A 17,167-nucleotide genomic window follows, 5' to 3' on the forward strand; every position below is an offset into this window, starting at 1 on the left:
AACCATCGGACAGCATCGACCGTACGTCAAGAGTGCTCACAGCTTATGTTAGCCTTACAAACACTTCACAATATACCTACCACTGGCATGACAACGGTACGTTCCATTCTCATGACGCCCCTCAAGGTGGCTGTATGGAGGAAACTGCACGACACACCAGCTCTCCTCTTAAGATGCAGCCACTCGTCTCTACGACCCTCAAATGACCTGGATGACCCTGTAAGCCCCCAGCATACTGGTGCATGTTGCTAAGGCTGTAGCAGTGTTGCCAGATAGAGTCACAGTTTTCCAGCCCGAAAGTCATCAAAAAACCCTCAGAATTATGTCCATCCAACCAAAACAGTTTTTGCCTGCAAAGTCAAAATCAAAAACTCACAATCTGGCTTTAAGGGCAAATAACTCATAGGTAACATCCAGCAGACTTGGAGGAAAGAGGACACAGAAATAGTTCAAATGACAGTAACAAATGGCTTCAATTGTTTTTTCTTTAAGGGTCTTTCAGCTGCTGTGTGCAAGAAGGAGTCAATGATAGCAGAAGACTAATAGTAATATCTACCTAACATCTTCTTCCTCTTTCGGCTTCTCCCATCAGGGGTCGCCACAGCGAAAAAGTCGCATGGTAAACTTGGCAATGTTTTACGCCGGATGCCCTTCCTGACTCTAGAATTCTATATTAACACCAAAAAAGGTGACGGGGACATGGCTGCTGACAAGATGGCGTCCGGACATCATTAGCCGGAAACAGAAGTTCTACAAGATTTCAGAGTTGCAGCACCTTTCATTAAAACATTTTAATGTTAATGTACAGGTGTAACTGGCGTTGCAGTTACATTCGGATATCTTGGGGAGCAGGAACCGTCTTTACGCATGCTTCAGAAAAAAGGGTCGTTTTTCTTTCTTTTTATGGCATTTATTTTCTTGAACGGTAAAAATATAAAGTACAAACCACAAAAATACTCAAAAGCATGAATACTTCCTTACTGTAAAAATAACATGTTCTAAACACAGTTTAAGCACGGTCTAAGATTAATGTGCTGCCGTGCTTCCTAAGTTCAAATCCAAAAGCCAATGCCCATAAAAGACACGGCGGCTCCCAAAATGCACCTAACCAATAGGAAGCCGGAACAGCTGCATGGCCAAAGAATGACAGGCACATGCATGCATTAAATCTAATAAATAACCTCAATTCAGCCAAATGGCTCCAACAACAGGTTAATGGGCAAGATGAGGCAAAATGGGGCAAAAAACAGGAAATGTTTATTCCTCTTGAAAAGTATATGAACAAAAGCGTTCAGATTTGTAAAACTGTTACCCCGGAGCTTTAGCTCCACTGTTTACATTCTACCTTTAAGTGTAACTTCTCAACCCTTAATGCCATCAAAGTGAATCAGCACATTTTATCGCGGATAAAAGCAGCTTTTGCTCCGCTTTGCAACACTTTATTTGGTAACAGTGTGTTCTATATTTGGATAAGAATCTCTTCAAAGTGGGCTGCACAGTGGTGCAGTGGTTAGCGCTCTTGCCTCACAGCAAAAAGGCCCCCGTTTTAAGTCCCGGCTGGGGGACGTGAAGAACAACATCAACGGGGGACCTTTCTGTGTGGAGTTTGCATGTTCTCCCCGTGCATGCGTGGGTTTTCTCCGGGGTCTCTGGCTTCCTCCCACCGTCCAAAAACATGCTTCATAGGTTAATTGGCAACTCTAAATTGTCCATAAGTCCGAGTGTGAGAGTGCATGGGTGTGTGATTGTGGACATTCTACCCTGCGACAGACTGGCGACCTGTCCAGGTTGTCCCCTGCCTTTGCCCACAAGTGGCCGGGATAGGCTCCAGCAACCCCGTGACCCTAAAGGTAATAAACAGAATAGAAAATGAATGATGAATCTCTTCAAAGTTCAGCTCATTCATGTCAAAGAGCATAGGTTTTGACAGAGACATCTTCAGTGTTAAAGGTTAACTAACCCTTGTTCTATCTTAGATGACCCCCCCCCCCCCCTTCCATTGACGTGTTCTCCCTACCATGACAAAGGTGGATAAAGGTGGAAAGATTTTATGTAATCCATGGACACCAGTGAAGATCACAAATCATTGAAGAAAAAAGGTTCAGAGCTCTGTCTAGTGGCTCTAGATGACCCAACTCCCAATGTTAAAGTGCCTAGGATAGAACAAGGGTTACAAGCTTAAAACAGAAAAAAAACTAACTGCTAGCGTTTCTAGTTAAATGGGTTTTTTTGACCAAAAAAAAGAAAGATGATTTTTGACCCAAAGGGGGACAGGACGTGCACGTCCTGTTCTGGTGATGATGTCTGGACGCCATGTTGTTGTCTGTAGCCAGCTCCTCTTGAAAAAGGTTGATCAGCATCTTGTCTTTGGTTGTCTTTTTGAAAAATAGTTGAAAGATATGCTTAAAAAAGGTGTGAATGTGAGAGTGTGTGGGTGTGATTGTGGACATTCTGCCCTGCGACAGACTGGTGACCTGTCCAGGATGCCCCCCCCTTCCCCCATAAGAGGCTGGGATAGGCTCCAGCAGCCCCATGACCCCTAAAGGGACTAAACAGCAGAAGATGAATGAATGAATCATATGCTTAAAAAGAATATTCATTTGTCATATGTTTATGTTTTCCAAATGAGAATCCTTTTGTTTTGAAAGGATGATTAGTTGATGAGTATAATTAAAAAGACTTTTAGGTTTATTGAGCATGAGGGACAAGAACAGCATGAATCACTGAGACGCTACCAGATTACGGCTCCATGCTCAGCTGCACATGTTCTCCTACGGCCTGAAAAGGTATTCAGAGGAAAAGTCAGAGAAACCTGTTACAGACATCCATGATGGGGGGAACAGAACTTTACATATCAATAGGACTGTGTGTGACTGCCTCAGTGCACGTCACACTGACCTTTAGGGCTCTGTCCAAACTCCGCCCCTTCATTCTACCTGTTCGCTCTCAAAGCTAAAAAACAGGGCTAGAAAATGAGAATCAGAGCAGCAGAGACTTGAAGAACTGCTTATTTTCCCCTGTGAGGCGGTCAGCATTCAGGATACCACAGACTTTCCTGATTGATGCGTAACACATGTGTTTGAAGAAACTGAAAGTCACCAGTTCCTTAATGACTACTTATGCATTCGTACAGATGGTCACTTGAACACTTTCCTGGGTGAAGACGGCACACCGCTAAGTAGAACAGTAGTAATCAGGCACTGAGGCTTAAAGCTGCTTAGTTTATTATAGAATGCGAAAATAAAATCCATGGAGCCTATCCTGTCCATCACAGAGCACTCTCTCTCTCACACACATGAAAGTCATGTCTTTTCTAAATGCTGTTCATCTGTGTTCGCTGTAGCCAACGCTCTGACCCCTCCCATCTGTATGGCTCAGGGAAAGGGTTGAAATAGGATTCACTTCGAGTTTTGGGCTGCTTTAAAGGTCTTTTCCTTTCATATTAATTGATTTGTAAAAGGTGGGCTGGAGTAGGAAGGTTTCATTAACTTTGTCCGCTTTCTGAGAAAACCTTTAGGTCATAAAAGGCTGTTTGGAAGGGATTCTTAGAATGCTTTCAATGCGCCTTAAAGTGCAGAGCAGGTTTTCACCAGCACTGATGTTGACTGGGTTGTCATGGAAACGGGCATGTTGAGACGTGAGCTCAAGAGCTTATTTAGCCGGGGTTATGGTGAGATTTGAAAGGCTGTGGAAAAGCAGGCAGACCTCCAGGTGAAGGTCTCATCAGAAGCACAGCTTCCATGTCTGTCATGCTCGCTTCCATCCAGACGCTGCCGGCTTCACATGCTCTCCAGTTATTCCACTGACCTCGCAGCAGCTTCAGTCAATGCACATCCCTCCTGACACAGGTGCATCTTAACATTCAAACACTGTTTGTACCCAGAAATTTAATGACAAAACTGCCTTTTGACAACTCTTAAATGCCGTGTAGCTGTTTGCCGTCACCGTGACATTAAATGTGGCGGATGTTGTGTTTGCAACTGCAGAAATAAACACGACTCTTTCACCTGATTCACAAACAGAGCAGTGAATAAAGAGCCAAAAAGATGATATTTTCTTTCAAGGACAAATAATGGAGCGAGCTGAAGTAACAGCAGCCATTAGACAAAAGAGACAAGAGAGCAACAGGCAAATATCTGTCCAATTATCGGCTGCAGAGCATGTTCTTAAGAGCAAACTGAAAGGACAGGTTATTAAGCTTTAATGCATCAGAGCAGAGGAGCATTCAAGGCCCTCTCCCTCATTAGACGTACCACCAGCCTCGCCAGCCTGTGTGTGCGCCCGTGCACGGCTGAGGCCACGCACCTCTCACGACGCCCAACACTTAAACGCTGCTAATGAGAGCGTGAGTGCTTACAGAGGGAATAATGGATGGAGCCAAAAAGGGCATTTTCCTCTCCATGAATAGAAGGGATTAGAGCATAAACAGAAAACTAGAGTCATAGCTTTCTGCTAAAACCACTGCAGGAAACACATCCAAACAATGTGGACAAGAGGCGAGAACGCTCCTGAGAAATCCTCCGGGATGCCCATCGCTGCTCAGGTGGAGGTCATTTCCACAACTCATCCTTTCAAAACAAAAGAATGCTCATTTGGAAAACATGAACATGAAGAACAGCATAAATGATGACATTCTACCAGAATGTTTGGTGTTCACCCTGAACTGAGAGTATGGTGCTGCTCCCCAAAAGCTGATGATAAAGAAGACTGGGGAAAACAGAAAATGCTACTCTGTAAACTGTTCTGGCTGGAATGACAGTTAGCATTAATGACCCCCCCCCCCCCCCCCCCCCGGTTTATCTTCAAATTAAGACTAAATTGCTGCCGTTACAACAGCTGCTCATTTGGGGCAATATTGTCAAAAAAAAGAATGAAAAGCAGCAGATGAAAAGGATCTTTTAGATGAGCAGCTTCTCCTTTCTAAGCCTTCAGTCAGGACATTTCCCACTCCTGCTGGGGGCTGTTCTTTTCCAGGTTGTTGTTCTTTGACCTGCTAAGTGCACATGGTGGTCTTGTCAGTGATTGTGTCAGCTTTGCTGGATAGTCCTTTTGGAATCACACTGTAGTGAAGCACACCAGGGTTCACTCATCAGGAGGCAGAGCAGAGTTTGACCCAAAACTGAGCTACGTTTATAGATCAAAACAAAGAATCTGAGGAAGAGAAAGTCCTGCTCAGACAGAAGAAAGAGCCCAGTGTACCAAAAGAAAACACTGAGGTGTTTCTGATGATCTTGTGCATTTTGATGGAAAGCTCATGACCCACAGTTTCTTGATAGACAGTTTGAAAGCCCTTCTTTACTGCATTCTGCCGTCTGTAGGTGTGTGAGATGTAAAGGCCCGTACACACCGGGACGAATATTCGCCAGCCGTTATTCGTCAGCGTTTTTCGCCACGTCTTTTGTGTTCACACCCAGGTGATTTTCGCTGACGATGAGCCGAGCGAACATGCAATTTCATTCCCTGACATTAGATGGCGCTTGATGTAAACAGAAATACTCCTGTACACAAGGTGGCGCTGCGCAACTTTACGCTTCTTAAACCCGCTTTTCACTCAGAAGAAGAGAGCAAGTATTTACGCGCTTGTCAGAATCATACAAAGAAAACATGAATATTTCAAGCACCAGTAGCTCCAACTGGTGCTTGGTTCGGGGATATTTTAGAATGTCCGTCATTATTTCTTCGCGGCAGTGTAGACGCTACTTGGCGTCTAACTTCTTCGCTGGTATGTGTGCTCAGCAAGGCAGTTTTGTGTTTGAGCGCCCCCAAGTTGTGTTTTACTGTAACTTCAGAAGCTCCAGACACGTGTGCAAAAGCGCCATTCTCATTGGTCGAGTAGATTTCGACGCGACGCGTCAACCCAAAAAAACGAACCCGAGGAGTTTTTAAAAAAAATCACTCTTTGACGCGTGGCGTTTTTTCGCGTCGGTGTGCACACTCTCATTGGTGCCCTTTGTTTAGTCATGAGGCATTAAACGTCGGCGAAAATCGCGGGCGAAATTCGTCCCGGTGTGAACGGGCCTTTACACTGACGTTTAGGTCTTGTATTTTTCTCATGCATTGGCCTGCTTTGTTTTGCTGCAGGAGTCTGAAAAGTGATTGGTGGTTCAGCGAGGATTCGTTTGAAATTCTGGAATCTGTGACGAGACGCTCCCTCTAAAAAGTGAAACTGGATGCTTGAGAGAAACAAAAATAGAAAACAGTAAAAAAACTGCAACTGCTTGGAAAAGTAATCTGTAATCAGCTTGGGGGAGACAGAAATGCTTCTCTGTTGGGTTTGCTGGGACCTCTGTGCAGATGAACACATTAAAAGACAAAACACCGTCTCAGGTCCATTCCAAGTGTGAGGGATCAATGAAGAAGTATTAGCTGAGTCTTTAATGCTCAGTGAGCCACTACCCCCCCCCTGTCCATGTCCACATCCAGCCATCACCGCCATGTGTGCGCATGGCGGCCCCCAGTGAGATGAGCGTGATTTCCTGGAGACCGGATGATTAATGTGCCTGCTCCGAGTTGCTGAGTGAGATTGATGCTGCCTGATACCCCTTCCATGCCTAATCCTTCATCCTTACAGTTAATATGACACGAGGCCCATATGCACACAAATAGTGTGATCACAAACAGCTTGGAAGCCATCGTCCCTTTAATGATTACATCCAAAGGCCCTCTCTTGGTCCAACAGTCGCTTCCCTAAATGAAATTAGCCAGAAGCGCTGTCTGGCTCCTCCGAGTGGGAGGTGTGGAGTTTCCTTAGGGGTCACTCAGCTAAGTAGCTCTAGTTAAGCAACTCTGATGCAAATGAGATGCAAATCATGGCAAAACGGAACACTGGTTAATTTGGCCTCCTGACATTGCAAACAGTCAGGGGAAGATCCAATGCAAATGACATGCAAATGACAACTGATGCTCTTTGTCTCTATTGGCCAAAGGCAAGAGGCCTCTGGGCTCAGCTGCATGTCTGCTTTTGTCTATGCAAATATTTGATGTTTCCAAGTGGAACCAAAGAAAGGAAATATGCACTGCAGAGCGTGGCTGAGGTTCACAGCAGGTCATCCTGAAGCGTTATGCACCCACACTGCACCGAAAAGAAAGTACAGCCCTTAAACCAGCAGACATTAAATCCTAACCGCTCCACATTTACTGAAGCAGGAAGCAGCTGTGAGCCCTGCTCAGCCAACTCTTCCATCATCTGGAAGAGGGCCTCAAAATGTAGCCGTGCAGAGCAAAGCCCGCCTTATTTCAAGACGACCAACCCCAAGCCCCCCGGGAGGAGGTCAGACCTTTGAACAGTCAAGCACCTTAAGACCAAGTGACCGAGGAAAACGACTTTCTTTAAAGCTCAATCCATACACAGACCTTCAGTATGGATTCCTGCAGACACATGCCGTTCATTGATTTCCCTTTCATTCAGCAGCCGTGGAGACACAACAGTCACTGCGGATGCTGTGTCCTCTGATGCTTTTGTTGTCCCGGATGCACTTTTCCTGCTTCTGGAGGACATTGAAGGATTTTCCTCCAGATGTGATTGCTTTGAGTCCCGCTATCTGGTAGCATTTCAACAACGGGGGGGGGGGGCGCACCTTTTCCAGAGAACCATGGTTGTCGTTTCCTCAGCTGCTCTCTCCGGGCGGGACGTCCCAACGTGAACCCTGACCAGGAAGAAAACAGCAGCAATAACAGAACCAACTAACCGGGTGAGTTCATGACAATCATCACCTTTCACCCACATCGCATCTTTCCTGTGTGCCCAAACACCGCAGACCCTGTCAGAAACAGAACTCTGTTCTGGATGAGGAGGGATCCACCTGCAGTTAGAAACTGTTGTTCCGCTTCAGGGAGGAACTTTACAGGAACATCTGGACTCTGGCACATTACTGTCAAACTGGTTAAAATCCAGAAACCCAATCTCAGTGGAATATTTGTGGACTTTTGGAGCCGGCTGTGCCGGTGGCAGGTTTCCTGGATGGACCAGGTCTTCAGATGAGCAGCAGCAGCAGCTTTTTCACCTGCAGCCCCTCTCATCCGCTCAAACTCCATCACGTTACACCCACAGCTGATGAATCAAACTACGCCTGTGCTGCTTCCACTTTCATTCATAAATCCAAAATGTTGCAAACGCCAGCATATTGGCTGACACGCCGGAGCGTGGAAAGACGCTGCGTTCTCTAAACCAATCAGAGGCCAGTAGTACTCTCTCCCTCTCTGGTTTTCCTGCGCCTTCTTTAAACCCTCTCCCACTTTTGTTCTCTCCTCGCCTCACAACTGCAGCCTGGCAGAGAACAAGTGTCCTCCAGCAGCAGCGGATCAGGCTGGAGCTGTTCAGAGTTCCTCCTGAAGAACCTGGAATGTCTTTAAGCCCCACCATCTGTACAGAGTGCTCGGAGCTTCGCCATCTCCTACTGTGCTCTGAGGAGACCAGAAAAAGCACTTTAAAAAATAAACCCCACCTTCAGAGCAACCTATATTGGGGGATGTTAAATCGCACATTTAGCAAGACCCACTCCCCACTTTGCTACTTTTATTTCCTGGTAGTTAGGTGGAAAATGGAAAACAAGCAGCTGAACCGCAGGAGAATTAATGACAGAGATGATCCAGTGACTGTCCATGAACTCTGAGCCAGCCAGACAGCCAGCGTTTGTGGGGAAGTGGGTTGAAAGGGTTCAAGGAGGTTCTGCAGGTACAACACTGCCACCTGTGGTCACTGGCGGTACTGCAGGAACCTAGAGGATTACATCATCAGGTTTCAGGGAGATGATGTATTTTTCTAAGATGCTGCGGGTCAGACAAAGAGAGCGAGGAACAGCTTAAAGGACAAAGCAGAGGACGTCTGTCTCAAGACATTTTCCATTAACGCCATTTCAAAAACACGAGAAGCTGTTTACTCATGTGCCAAAGAGCTTCATCACATAAAAGCAGACACGTTCATTCATTTGTACACACTTCTCTGAAGCTGCGATGCTCATTCCTGCACACCTGAACCGTTCTGACTCACTCACCTGATCTTCTCATCAGGGATCCGTTTCTGAACACAAATTGAAACAATGGAAATAATTGACCTCAAATCTCCTCCCATCAGCAGAGACCCTCGTCTGAAATCATGAAGAACAGGAAGACATGGAGCAGCGGACCCCCCCATGCCTGCACCCATCTCCATTCAGGCCAGAGCTGGACTTCAGAGGAACACGTGTTTACCTCTCAGTTTGAACACGCCACGAGCACGCGACACCACCGAGTGAGTTCTCACTGCCCCCTAGTGGCTACACGTGACACTGCAGGTTGACTTCAAACTGACGGAAAAGCTTTGTTCTGAAACTTTAGCTCAGAAAAGTAGGTCTGCCGGCCAACTCTCATGCTCCACAACACTTGTGCTGTCCAGGTGAGAGGAGCATGACGTCACAGCAGTGTTACTGAGGAAATCAGAGCGTAACAGGAAAAGTTTTTGAAAACAGAACATCAGGTTTGAACCTGAAGGAGATTCCTGAAGGATAAAACAGCAAAATCCGTTTCTTTAATGTTGCAATGCAAACTGACACAATAAACAACTTGAGTATCAAAGAATATGACCGAAAATCTGAATGTAGAAGGTGCAAAGAGAGTTCCAGAAAGCAGAATAAAAATTCATAGAAATGTACAAAAAGCCAATCTCAGATGTTTGTGTCCCTGTGCCCCCCCCCCCCCCCCCCCCCCCCCCCACACACACACACACTCCATCCCCTTTAACAGGGGCTTCTCTGAGTCTCTGTGGGGAAAGGCTCCCATGCATTGGACCACAGAAACACAGGGGACATGTAAAGTCCAGTCAGCAGAGCAGACAAGGTGAAAAGGTTCAAACCTGCAAGAACCTGAGGAGCTTCAAGGATTCAAACGTGAATGAAGTCCAGCATCAGGACTGAAGCACCATGAAGCTTCACTTAGCAGCAGAGGTTCTCTGGAATGGCCTTCTGTCCTTGTGTGGACCAGGAGAACACAACACTTTGTGTCTCTCGGGGAGGTGGGGGCTGTGCTCAAACACGGGAAGGTCTTCACTTCAGCTGCAGCCTTCAAACTTGCTTCAAACCCCACCAGCGGTCAGCACAGCCTCAGACCTACAGCCCCTCTGGCCTCCAGGAGGGTGGAGGTTCTGCTGTCATCCACAAAGCTTTGGTCAGAGAAGCTGGACGTCTGAGGGCGACTGGTCCAGATGGGCGGAGAAAAGGTCGCCGATGCCGCCGTCCTCCGTCAGGCTCAGCAGGTACTGCTCCCCGCCAACGTTGATGGCCACAGTGGGCGTGGGCTTTGGGCCATCTGTCCTGGGCGGCTGGGCGGAGCCTGGAAGAGGGGTGGATGGCGGCAGAAACTGCTGAGTCAGCTTTGGCTGCAGGTCTGAATGATGAGGGACTCGGCAGACTCTGTTTTCTGGAGAACGGGGCTCTTTAGTGAAAAGAGTCTCATAGACACGTACAACAGATGCTTCTCTGTCACTATACCTGTTGTCTCAGGTGAAACCTGGAGGAGACTTCCTGAAGACACCTGACTGAAGGGAGGTGTGTGGGAGGAGCCTTCCCTGCCGGCGGCGAGGCTGGAGCAGCGGCCGGCTCCAACAGACTCCACAGGAACCAGCTCATCGGAGCAGAGGAGAGCGTCGATGGGCCCAAAAACACTGTGGAGGTAAACCTGGAGGCTCTGAGCACCAGGAAAACAGACGGACTTTGGTGAAGGAGCCAAAACACCGTTCAGAAACATTTCTGAGCATTTTACCTCCTCTGGATGAGGAACCTGGAGGGTCGTCTCTGGGGGAGCTTTGATCAAAATGACCGTTTCTTCTTTCAAGCTTGGAATTTCCCGGATGTCCTTGTAGGTCAGATAGGCATACGTGATCCGTGAGGTCAGGAAGGGCACGGAAGAGGTTGCTGGAATGATTTCATGACCAAACAGAGGAAACGGGATCTTCTGATGAAAGGATATCTGTGCATCTGCTGGTTTCCCCGCAGCTCTCTGATCTGGTAGGCACAGTTCTGGATGAGGCGGTCCAGGTTCTTCTCCTCCTGTTCCAGAGCCTTCACCTTCCCATTCACCAGCAGGTTCACATGCCCCCCCCTGCACACAAGGCACAGAGATCAGGCCTTTCCACTGTTCCCAATAAACCCCAATGATGGGACGTCCACATCCTCAGTGATGACTGTGCAGATGTCTGTTTTCTCAAAAACAGGTACAACTGTTACACAAACGTCCTGCATCAGGTTGTCCTCATGCTGTGAATGCATGGACTGGATGAGGGGGGGGACAAACTCTGAATCTCAAAGCTACTGTCGGGATTCTTTCCCACCCCCTCAGCACCCGCTGATCTGATTGGCTGAACACACCTGATCCTAAAGGCCTGTTCACACCGGGACGAATTTCGCCGGCGATTTTCGCCGACGTTTAACGCCTCGTGACTAAACAAAGGGCACCAACGAGAGTGTGCACACCGACGCGAAAAAACGCCAGGCGTCAAAGCGTCAAAAAAAAAAAACGCCTCGGGTTCGTTTTATTTTTTTGACGCCTCGCGTCGAAATCTATTCGACCAATGAGAATTGCGCTTTTGCACACGTGTCTGGAGCTTCTGAAGTTACGGTAAAACACAACTTGGGGGCGCTCAAACACAAAACTGCCTTGCTGAGCACACATACCAGCGAAGAAGATAGACGCCAAGTAGCGTCTACACTGCCGCGAAGAAATAATGACGGACATTCTTAAACATCCCCGAACCAAGCACCAGTTGGAGCTACTGATGCTTGAAATACTCATGTTTTCTTTGTTTGATTCTGACAAGCGCGTAAATACTTGCTCTCTTCTTCTGAGTGAAAAGCGACTTTAAGAAGCGTAAAGTTGCGCAGCGCCACCTTGTGTACAGGAGTATTTCTGTTTACATTAAGCGCCATCTAATGTCAGGGAATGAAATTGCATGTTCACTCCACTCATCGTCAGCGAAAATCGCCTGGGTGTGAACACAAAAAACGCTGGCGAAAAACGGCTGGCGAATATTCGTCCCGGTGTGTACGAGCCTTTAGGCTGGGTGTCACTGTCATCTCCAGAATCGATTTGATTCGATTATCTACAGTCCCTGACAAAAGTCTTGTCGCTTCTCCATTTTGTAGAAACTAAAGCGTATAACCTCACTTTTAATGAATCCATTGGTTTTAGAAATGTCTCATATGAAAGCTAAAACCCTCCCAAATTATGTTCAATATACTAAAATAAAATTGCTTCACTGAAGAAAGATTGATCATTTAATGAACACAGAAAGGTCACATTTTGGCAAGACAAACGTTTTGTCGCCTTGTCATATGATGCTCCCAATCCTAGATTACAGCCTCACCTGTGATCAATTACTGATCAATCAATTAGTGGGTGTGTCTAAAAAAAACCCCAGCACACCAGGCCTTCACATCAACTGCAACTTGACCTCTGACAACATGCCTAAGATTCACCCTGAGACCAAAGCGTTGATTATCAAGAGACTGAAGACCAGATCCACTGCTGAGGTGGCTGACACCTTCAATGTGTCTCAGCGTCAAGTACAAAGAAGAAGAAAAGGTTTGGAAGAGACTGGAGATGTTTTTGACAAGCCCAGGTCCGGCAGACCCCGCAAGACAACTGCTCGGGAGGACCGTTTGTTGGTTGGAAAATCCAAGGCCAGCCCCTTTTCTACTGCAGCAGAGCTCCACCAGGCCTGGTCACCTCAAGTCCCTGTGTCAACCAGAACAGTTTGTAGAATTCTGTCTCAAAATGGCCTCCATGGTCCAATCAGTGCCCAGAAACCAGCACTAAACAAAAGGCAATTGAAAAACCGTGTGGCATTTGCCAAGGCCCACAGCCTGCTAAAAGGATGGACGCTGGAAAAGTGGCAGACGGTGGAGATGAGTCTTCAGTTGAATTACATCACAGGAGACCAACTGGAGGCAGCATGGACCCAAGATTCACCCAGAAAACATTTAAGTTTGGTGGCAGAAAAATCATGGTCTGGGGTTCCATCCAGTATGGGGGGGTGTGAAACATTTGCAGGGTGGAAGGCAATATCAATAGCCTAAAATATCAAGAAGTATTAGCTACCTCTTCCATTCCCAACCATAAAAGGGGTCAAATTCTGCAGCAGGATGGTGCTCCATGGCATACTTCCATCTCTACATCAAAGTTCCTCAAGGTGCTCCAGGACTGGCCAGCCCAGTCACCAGACATGAACATCATTGAGCATGTCTGGGGTAGAATGAAAGAGGAAGCATGGAAGACCAAACCAAAGAATCTTGATGAACTCTGGGAGGCATGGAAGACTGCTTTCTTTGCTATTTCTGATGACTTCATCTATAAATTGTATGAATCGTTGTCAAACCGCATGGATGCTGTCCTTCAAGCTCATGGAAGTCATACAAGATATTAAATATGGATCTCACAGTAGCACTACTTAATTCACTGATGTTATGCAACATATTTTTGTTTTTGAAGTAAATTATTTGTTAAATTTTCACGTTACTCTGTAGGCGACAAAACTTTTGTCTTGCCAAAATGTGAGCTTTCTGTGTTCATTAAATGATCAATCTTTCTTCAGTGAAGCAATTTTATTTTAGTATATTGAACATAATTTGGGAGGGTTTTAGCTTTCATATGAGACATTTCTAAAACCAATGGATTCATTAAAAGTGAGGTTATACGCTTTAGTTTCTACAAAATGGAGAAGCGACAAGACTTTTGTCAGGGACTGTAGAAACTGGAATGTAGAACTCAATTCCATTCTCCTGATCCATTCGATTTGATTTAGAATTTACACATTTAGACATTTCTGTGCCGAAATACATTAATAATCTGTATGTGAAGATATCTATGTGATAAAGTTCACATACTGTTACATGTATTAGTGAAATAACAAACCATGGTTATTACATGGTGTCTGATTATTGTAAAGGCTCCAAACGCGCTCATGTTACAAAAATAAAGGTTCTTTTTTTTCCTGGAGGGTGTTTCCGTTTGGCCACTAGGTGGAGCTCTAGAGCATTACGCTTTATTTCAGAATAGATTTGAGCAAAAGAATCGTTGTTTTAGACCCCAAATGGTTACTTTTAAGAACATGCTTCCTTAAAAGCGTTTGGACAATTCTTGCCTGTGAGTTTATGAAGCTGTTCATTTAGTCAGTAATGATGTTTTCACATCCTATGGGAAACTCCATCATACGTTAGCATCAAGCTAGCAGACTTTGGCCTCACTGCTGTTATGCGTTAGGTCTCTACTTTTATGGCTCGACTATTGATCTATTACGCCTGGATCGCTTCAGATGGAAGAATTGATCAGCCCAGCGGATCCACCTGAGCCTGAACTGCTGCAGGAAAAGCCTGTTTCTGCGTGGAGCTGATGCTCCACCGCTCCTCCTGCTGGGGGCTTCAGCTTTAGCCCCCAGCATGTCACCACATCCCTGCTGTGCTGAAGCTTCAAACCACCATTCAAAGCCTGTTTTCTGTCGCCGTACTCACAACCACTGAATGTGACTTTTCGACTTCTTCCTGATGAGCTTGATCCCCTCCAACACGTTGGTGATGTCATAAACCCGCCTCTTGGGCGCACCGAGCTTCTGGCAGACCACGTTGAGGTCCAACACTCCGTCAGGGCTGTGCCTCAGCATGTCTGCAAACTTCTGCGTCAGGAGGCCCAGAGACGTGTCGCAGCGCGACCTGTGTGGGGCTGCAGGTTACCCGCCACGTGGGAAAAGAAAGAGAGGATTTCTCCATCAGGACCGCTAAATCAATCAGAGGGAATATGGATCGGAGGCAGTAATCCATCACTGATCTTTTTAAGCATAGCCCAAAACTGGACACCACCAAAAAGCGTCCCAGTTTCCATGTATGACGGCTGCAGGGTCCCCGGAGCCTCACCTTCTGGTTGCAGGAAGCCGCCATCGCCCTCAGTGTCCAGAGAGAAAACAACGTCCAGCTCCAGCCTTCAGGAAGAGCAGAACACGTCTCCCATTCATAAACAAACAGCAATGACATTTGATTGTTAAACTTTCTATTGAACGTGCTTCTGAGCAGAAGTCATGTTACTTTTGAATAGACGCGTAGAAGTGAGGAAAATGCATTTGTGGGTTTATGGGTAATTAAAAAAACTCAACATTTCCATCAAACAGCTTGTTTTTTTCAGCAGTTCCTTCACTTCACCCTTTAACACCAGAGCTTCAGCTGCAGTCGGTGTCGACATTCTTCAGCCGTGAGACAATAGACGGGATTCCTACAGATGGAGTGGAGAAAGCAGCTTGGTGCTGTTCTGCAACCACTTCCAGTAAAAACGTGTTGCAGTGCTGCATCAGAATCAGCTGATTCACGCTGAAGGCGTAATGGTTGAAGACAAGTGTCCACAGGAACGTGTCCAGTGTTAAAGGGTTAAACCTCCACACCCTCTGCCAGCACAGCCTGGCTCCTCCCCCTCACCCCGGTCACTATGCCGCCATCCCATCCCTTAACCTTCATTTAGAGTCAAGTTGTCTCTCTGTGATGTGAGCTTCCAGATCTGAATCAAACCCAGTCGTATTAAATGCTGCAGTTCCTGAAATGGCCACCGGAGGCTGGTTTCAGATGGAAGCAACTTCCCAGTGACTCCTGATCTTATCTCATGTACGCTCTGGTTCAGAAACACTGACGTTTCTCCTCCTACTGTCAAAAAGCACGGTCAGGGAAGTGTTCCTTATGGAACACAGCAACACAGCAAAATTCTCACTTCATCTAGTCCCGCCCCATTGTGTTGAGGTGGGCGGAGTAAACTCTAGTCAACATGCCTGCCCACCTCCAGGTTACCGTCCAGGTGTTGTTATCTGTCCAGTGTGAACATTTCTACTAGCGTCCGACCCCTCATGCTGATGGGACTGGAGTCAGGACTGCTGTCCTCACCACTCCCCCATTGTGGAGGCGGTCTCTGATGAATCCCTCAGTGGGGGGACTGGTTTTCTGTGGAGGTATGGGATCGATGGCCACAAAATCCATTCTCCTTAGTTGTCCCTTATTGAGAACAGACCTCGTGTCCCTCATCATCATGCCACCTCCCCCCTCACAACAGCCTCTTCCCCAAACGTTGACCCAAAGATCCCTCTGGCTGATGAGGAGTCTGGACTCATCGTTTCTCTGCATGTTCAGCCTGGTGCTTCCTTCTCCGGCTGCAGGCCAGCCTGGTCACGTGGCTTCCCATGCTCTACCCTGTACCTTTAAAGGTCATTCAGGGTGGGGGTCACTCTGGAGGAACAGCACGTGCGCCGTAGGTGGCCCCCTTCTTCTGGATGATCGGCAGAGCCTGGAGTCACCAAAGCTCCTAACAAAATCAATAACCAACAGCACGACTGAACTGAAGTCACGTGCTAAAACTTACAGCCACGAAAACCCTTTCTGACAGGAAGTGTTTTTTTTTATTCTACAAGTACTGCTGGAAACATTAGTAACAGGACGGAGGTCTTGAGCTGCTGTTTACATCAGGTTAGCTTAAGTGATGTTCGCTAGCGGGGTTTGCTCGGCCCATCTCACACGCGCGCGCGCTCACCTCGCGCCTGCAAAGCGGCTTTGTGTTGTCGGTCAAATCCGTTTATTCCCCAACGTGTTGCTGCGGTTCCAACTTCACTAAACAAGGAGCTGCGTGGACACCAGCTTGTAGGAAAGAGGCTTCCGAACCGGAAGTCACAGGAAAACGCAGCGAAGTAACCGGATGTACAAACTTTACAACACTTCTCTTTCAAAACAAAGGTATAAACTTGTCGCAAACACCGATACCTTTAGGGGTTAAAGATTAGTCCAGAAAGCTAACTTTTCAAAATTGCATAACTGGGTACGGTACCAAAGCCCAAGCCCTTTTACTGAACTGTTTGAAATTTTATTCTGAAAACCAAATCAGAACTTCCGTTTCACACCAACTCCGCTGAGATTTATTTTACGTCATTTATCATTTCTTTGAGGCAAAGCTTACCTTGCCTTCATCAGATTAAGCAAACTGCTCCAGGCCAAACTTGTTGCTCAGAGCCATTTCCATTTGTCCCGGGAATTTGTTTTATATTGAACTTATCAATGACCAAACACAAACTCCAGCAGAGGACGAACACACTCTGAAATACACACTCACTAAGGGAGGGGCGTATAGAATACTCTCAACAATACTGTCATCAATTTAGTGTTAAATTACTTACAGGAAG

At 46.7% G+C, this 17,167-nt stretch overlaps 1 protein-coding gene across 3 annotated transcripts; it reads right to left on the minus strand.

Annotated features, from left to right (window-relative positions):
• Positions 1-9,483: 9,483 nt before the first annotated feature.
• Positions 9,484-17,084, minus strand: e2f3 (E2F transcription factor 3). Of its 3 annotated transcripts, none has more exons than XM_078954531.1 (7): positions 16,945-17,084; positions 14,877-14,941; positions 14,478-14,685; positions 10,942-11,073; positions 10,735-10,849; positions 10,464-10,659; positions 9,484-10,305 (listed from the first exon to the last, which is right to left on the minus strand). In XM_078954531.1, the coding sequence occupies exons 1-7, from the start codon at positions 16,953-16,955 to the stop codon at positions 10,142-10,144; spliced, it is 891 nt and encodes a 296-aa protein (XP_078810657.1). In that variant the 5' UTR covers positions 16,956-17,084; the 3' UTR covers positions 9,484-10,141. The 3 variants fall into 3 exon arrangements, with proteins under 3 accessions (XP_078810657.1, XP_078810656.1, XP_023816005.2); XM_078954530.1 differs by having other exon boundaries at positions 9,484-10,392; XM_023960237.2 differs by lacking the exon at positions 16,945-17,084 and adding an exon at positions 16,525-16,692 and having other exon boundaries at positions 9,484-10,392.
• Positions 17,085-17,167: the final 83 nt, after the last annotated feature.

The sequence above is a fragment of the Oryzias latipes genome, chromosome 11 (assembly GCF_053564925.1).
Source record: "Oryzias latipes strain Hd-rR chromosome 11, Olatipes_Hd-rR_3.1".
Classification (NCBI taxonomy): domain Eukaryota; kingdom Metazoa; phylum Chordata; class Actinopteri; order Beloniformes; family Adrianichthyidae; genus Oryzias; species Oryzias latipes.

Bases quoted from the DNA above. Each gene is read 5' to 3' on its own strand.
- e2f3 (XM_078954530.1), bottom strand. The intron at 11,074-14,477 runs GTGAGTACGGCG...CCTTGTGTGCAG, and splicing joins AAAAGTCACATTCAGTGGTT to GGGGGGGCATGTGAACCTGC. The intron at 10,660-10,734 runs GTAAAATGCTCA...CCTGGTGCTCAG, and splicing joins AGGTTCCTCATCCAGAGGAG to AGCCTCCAGGTTTACCTCCA.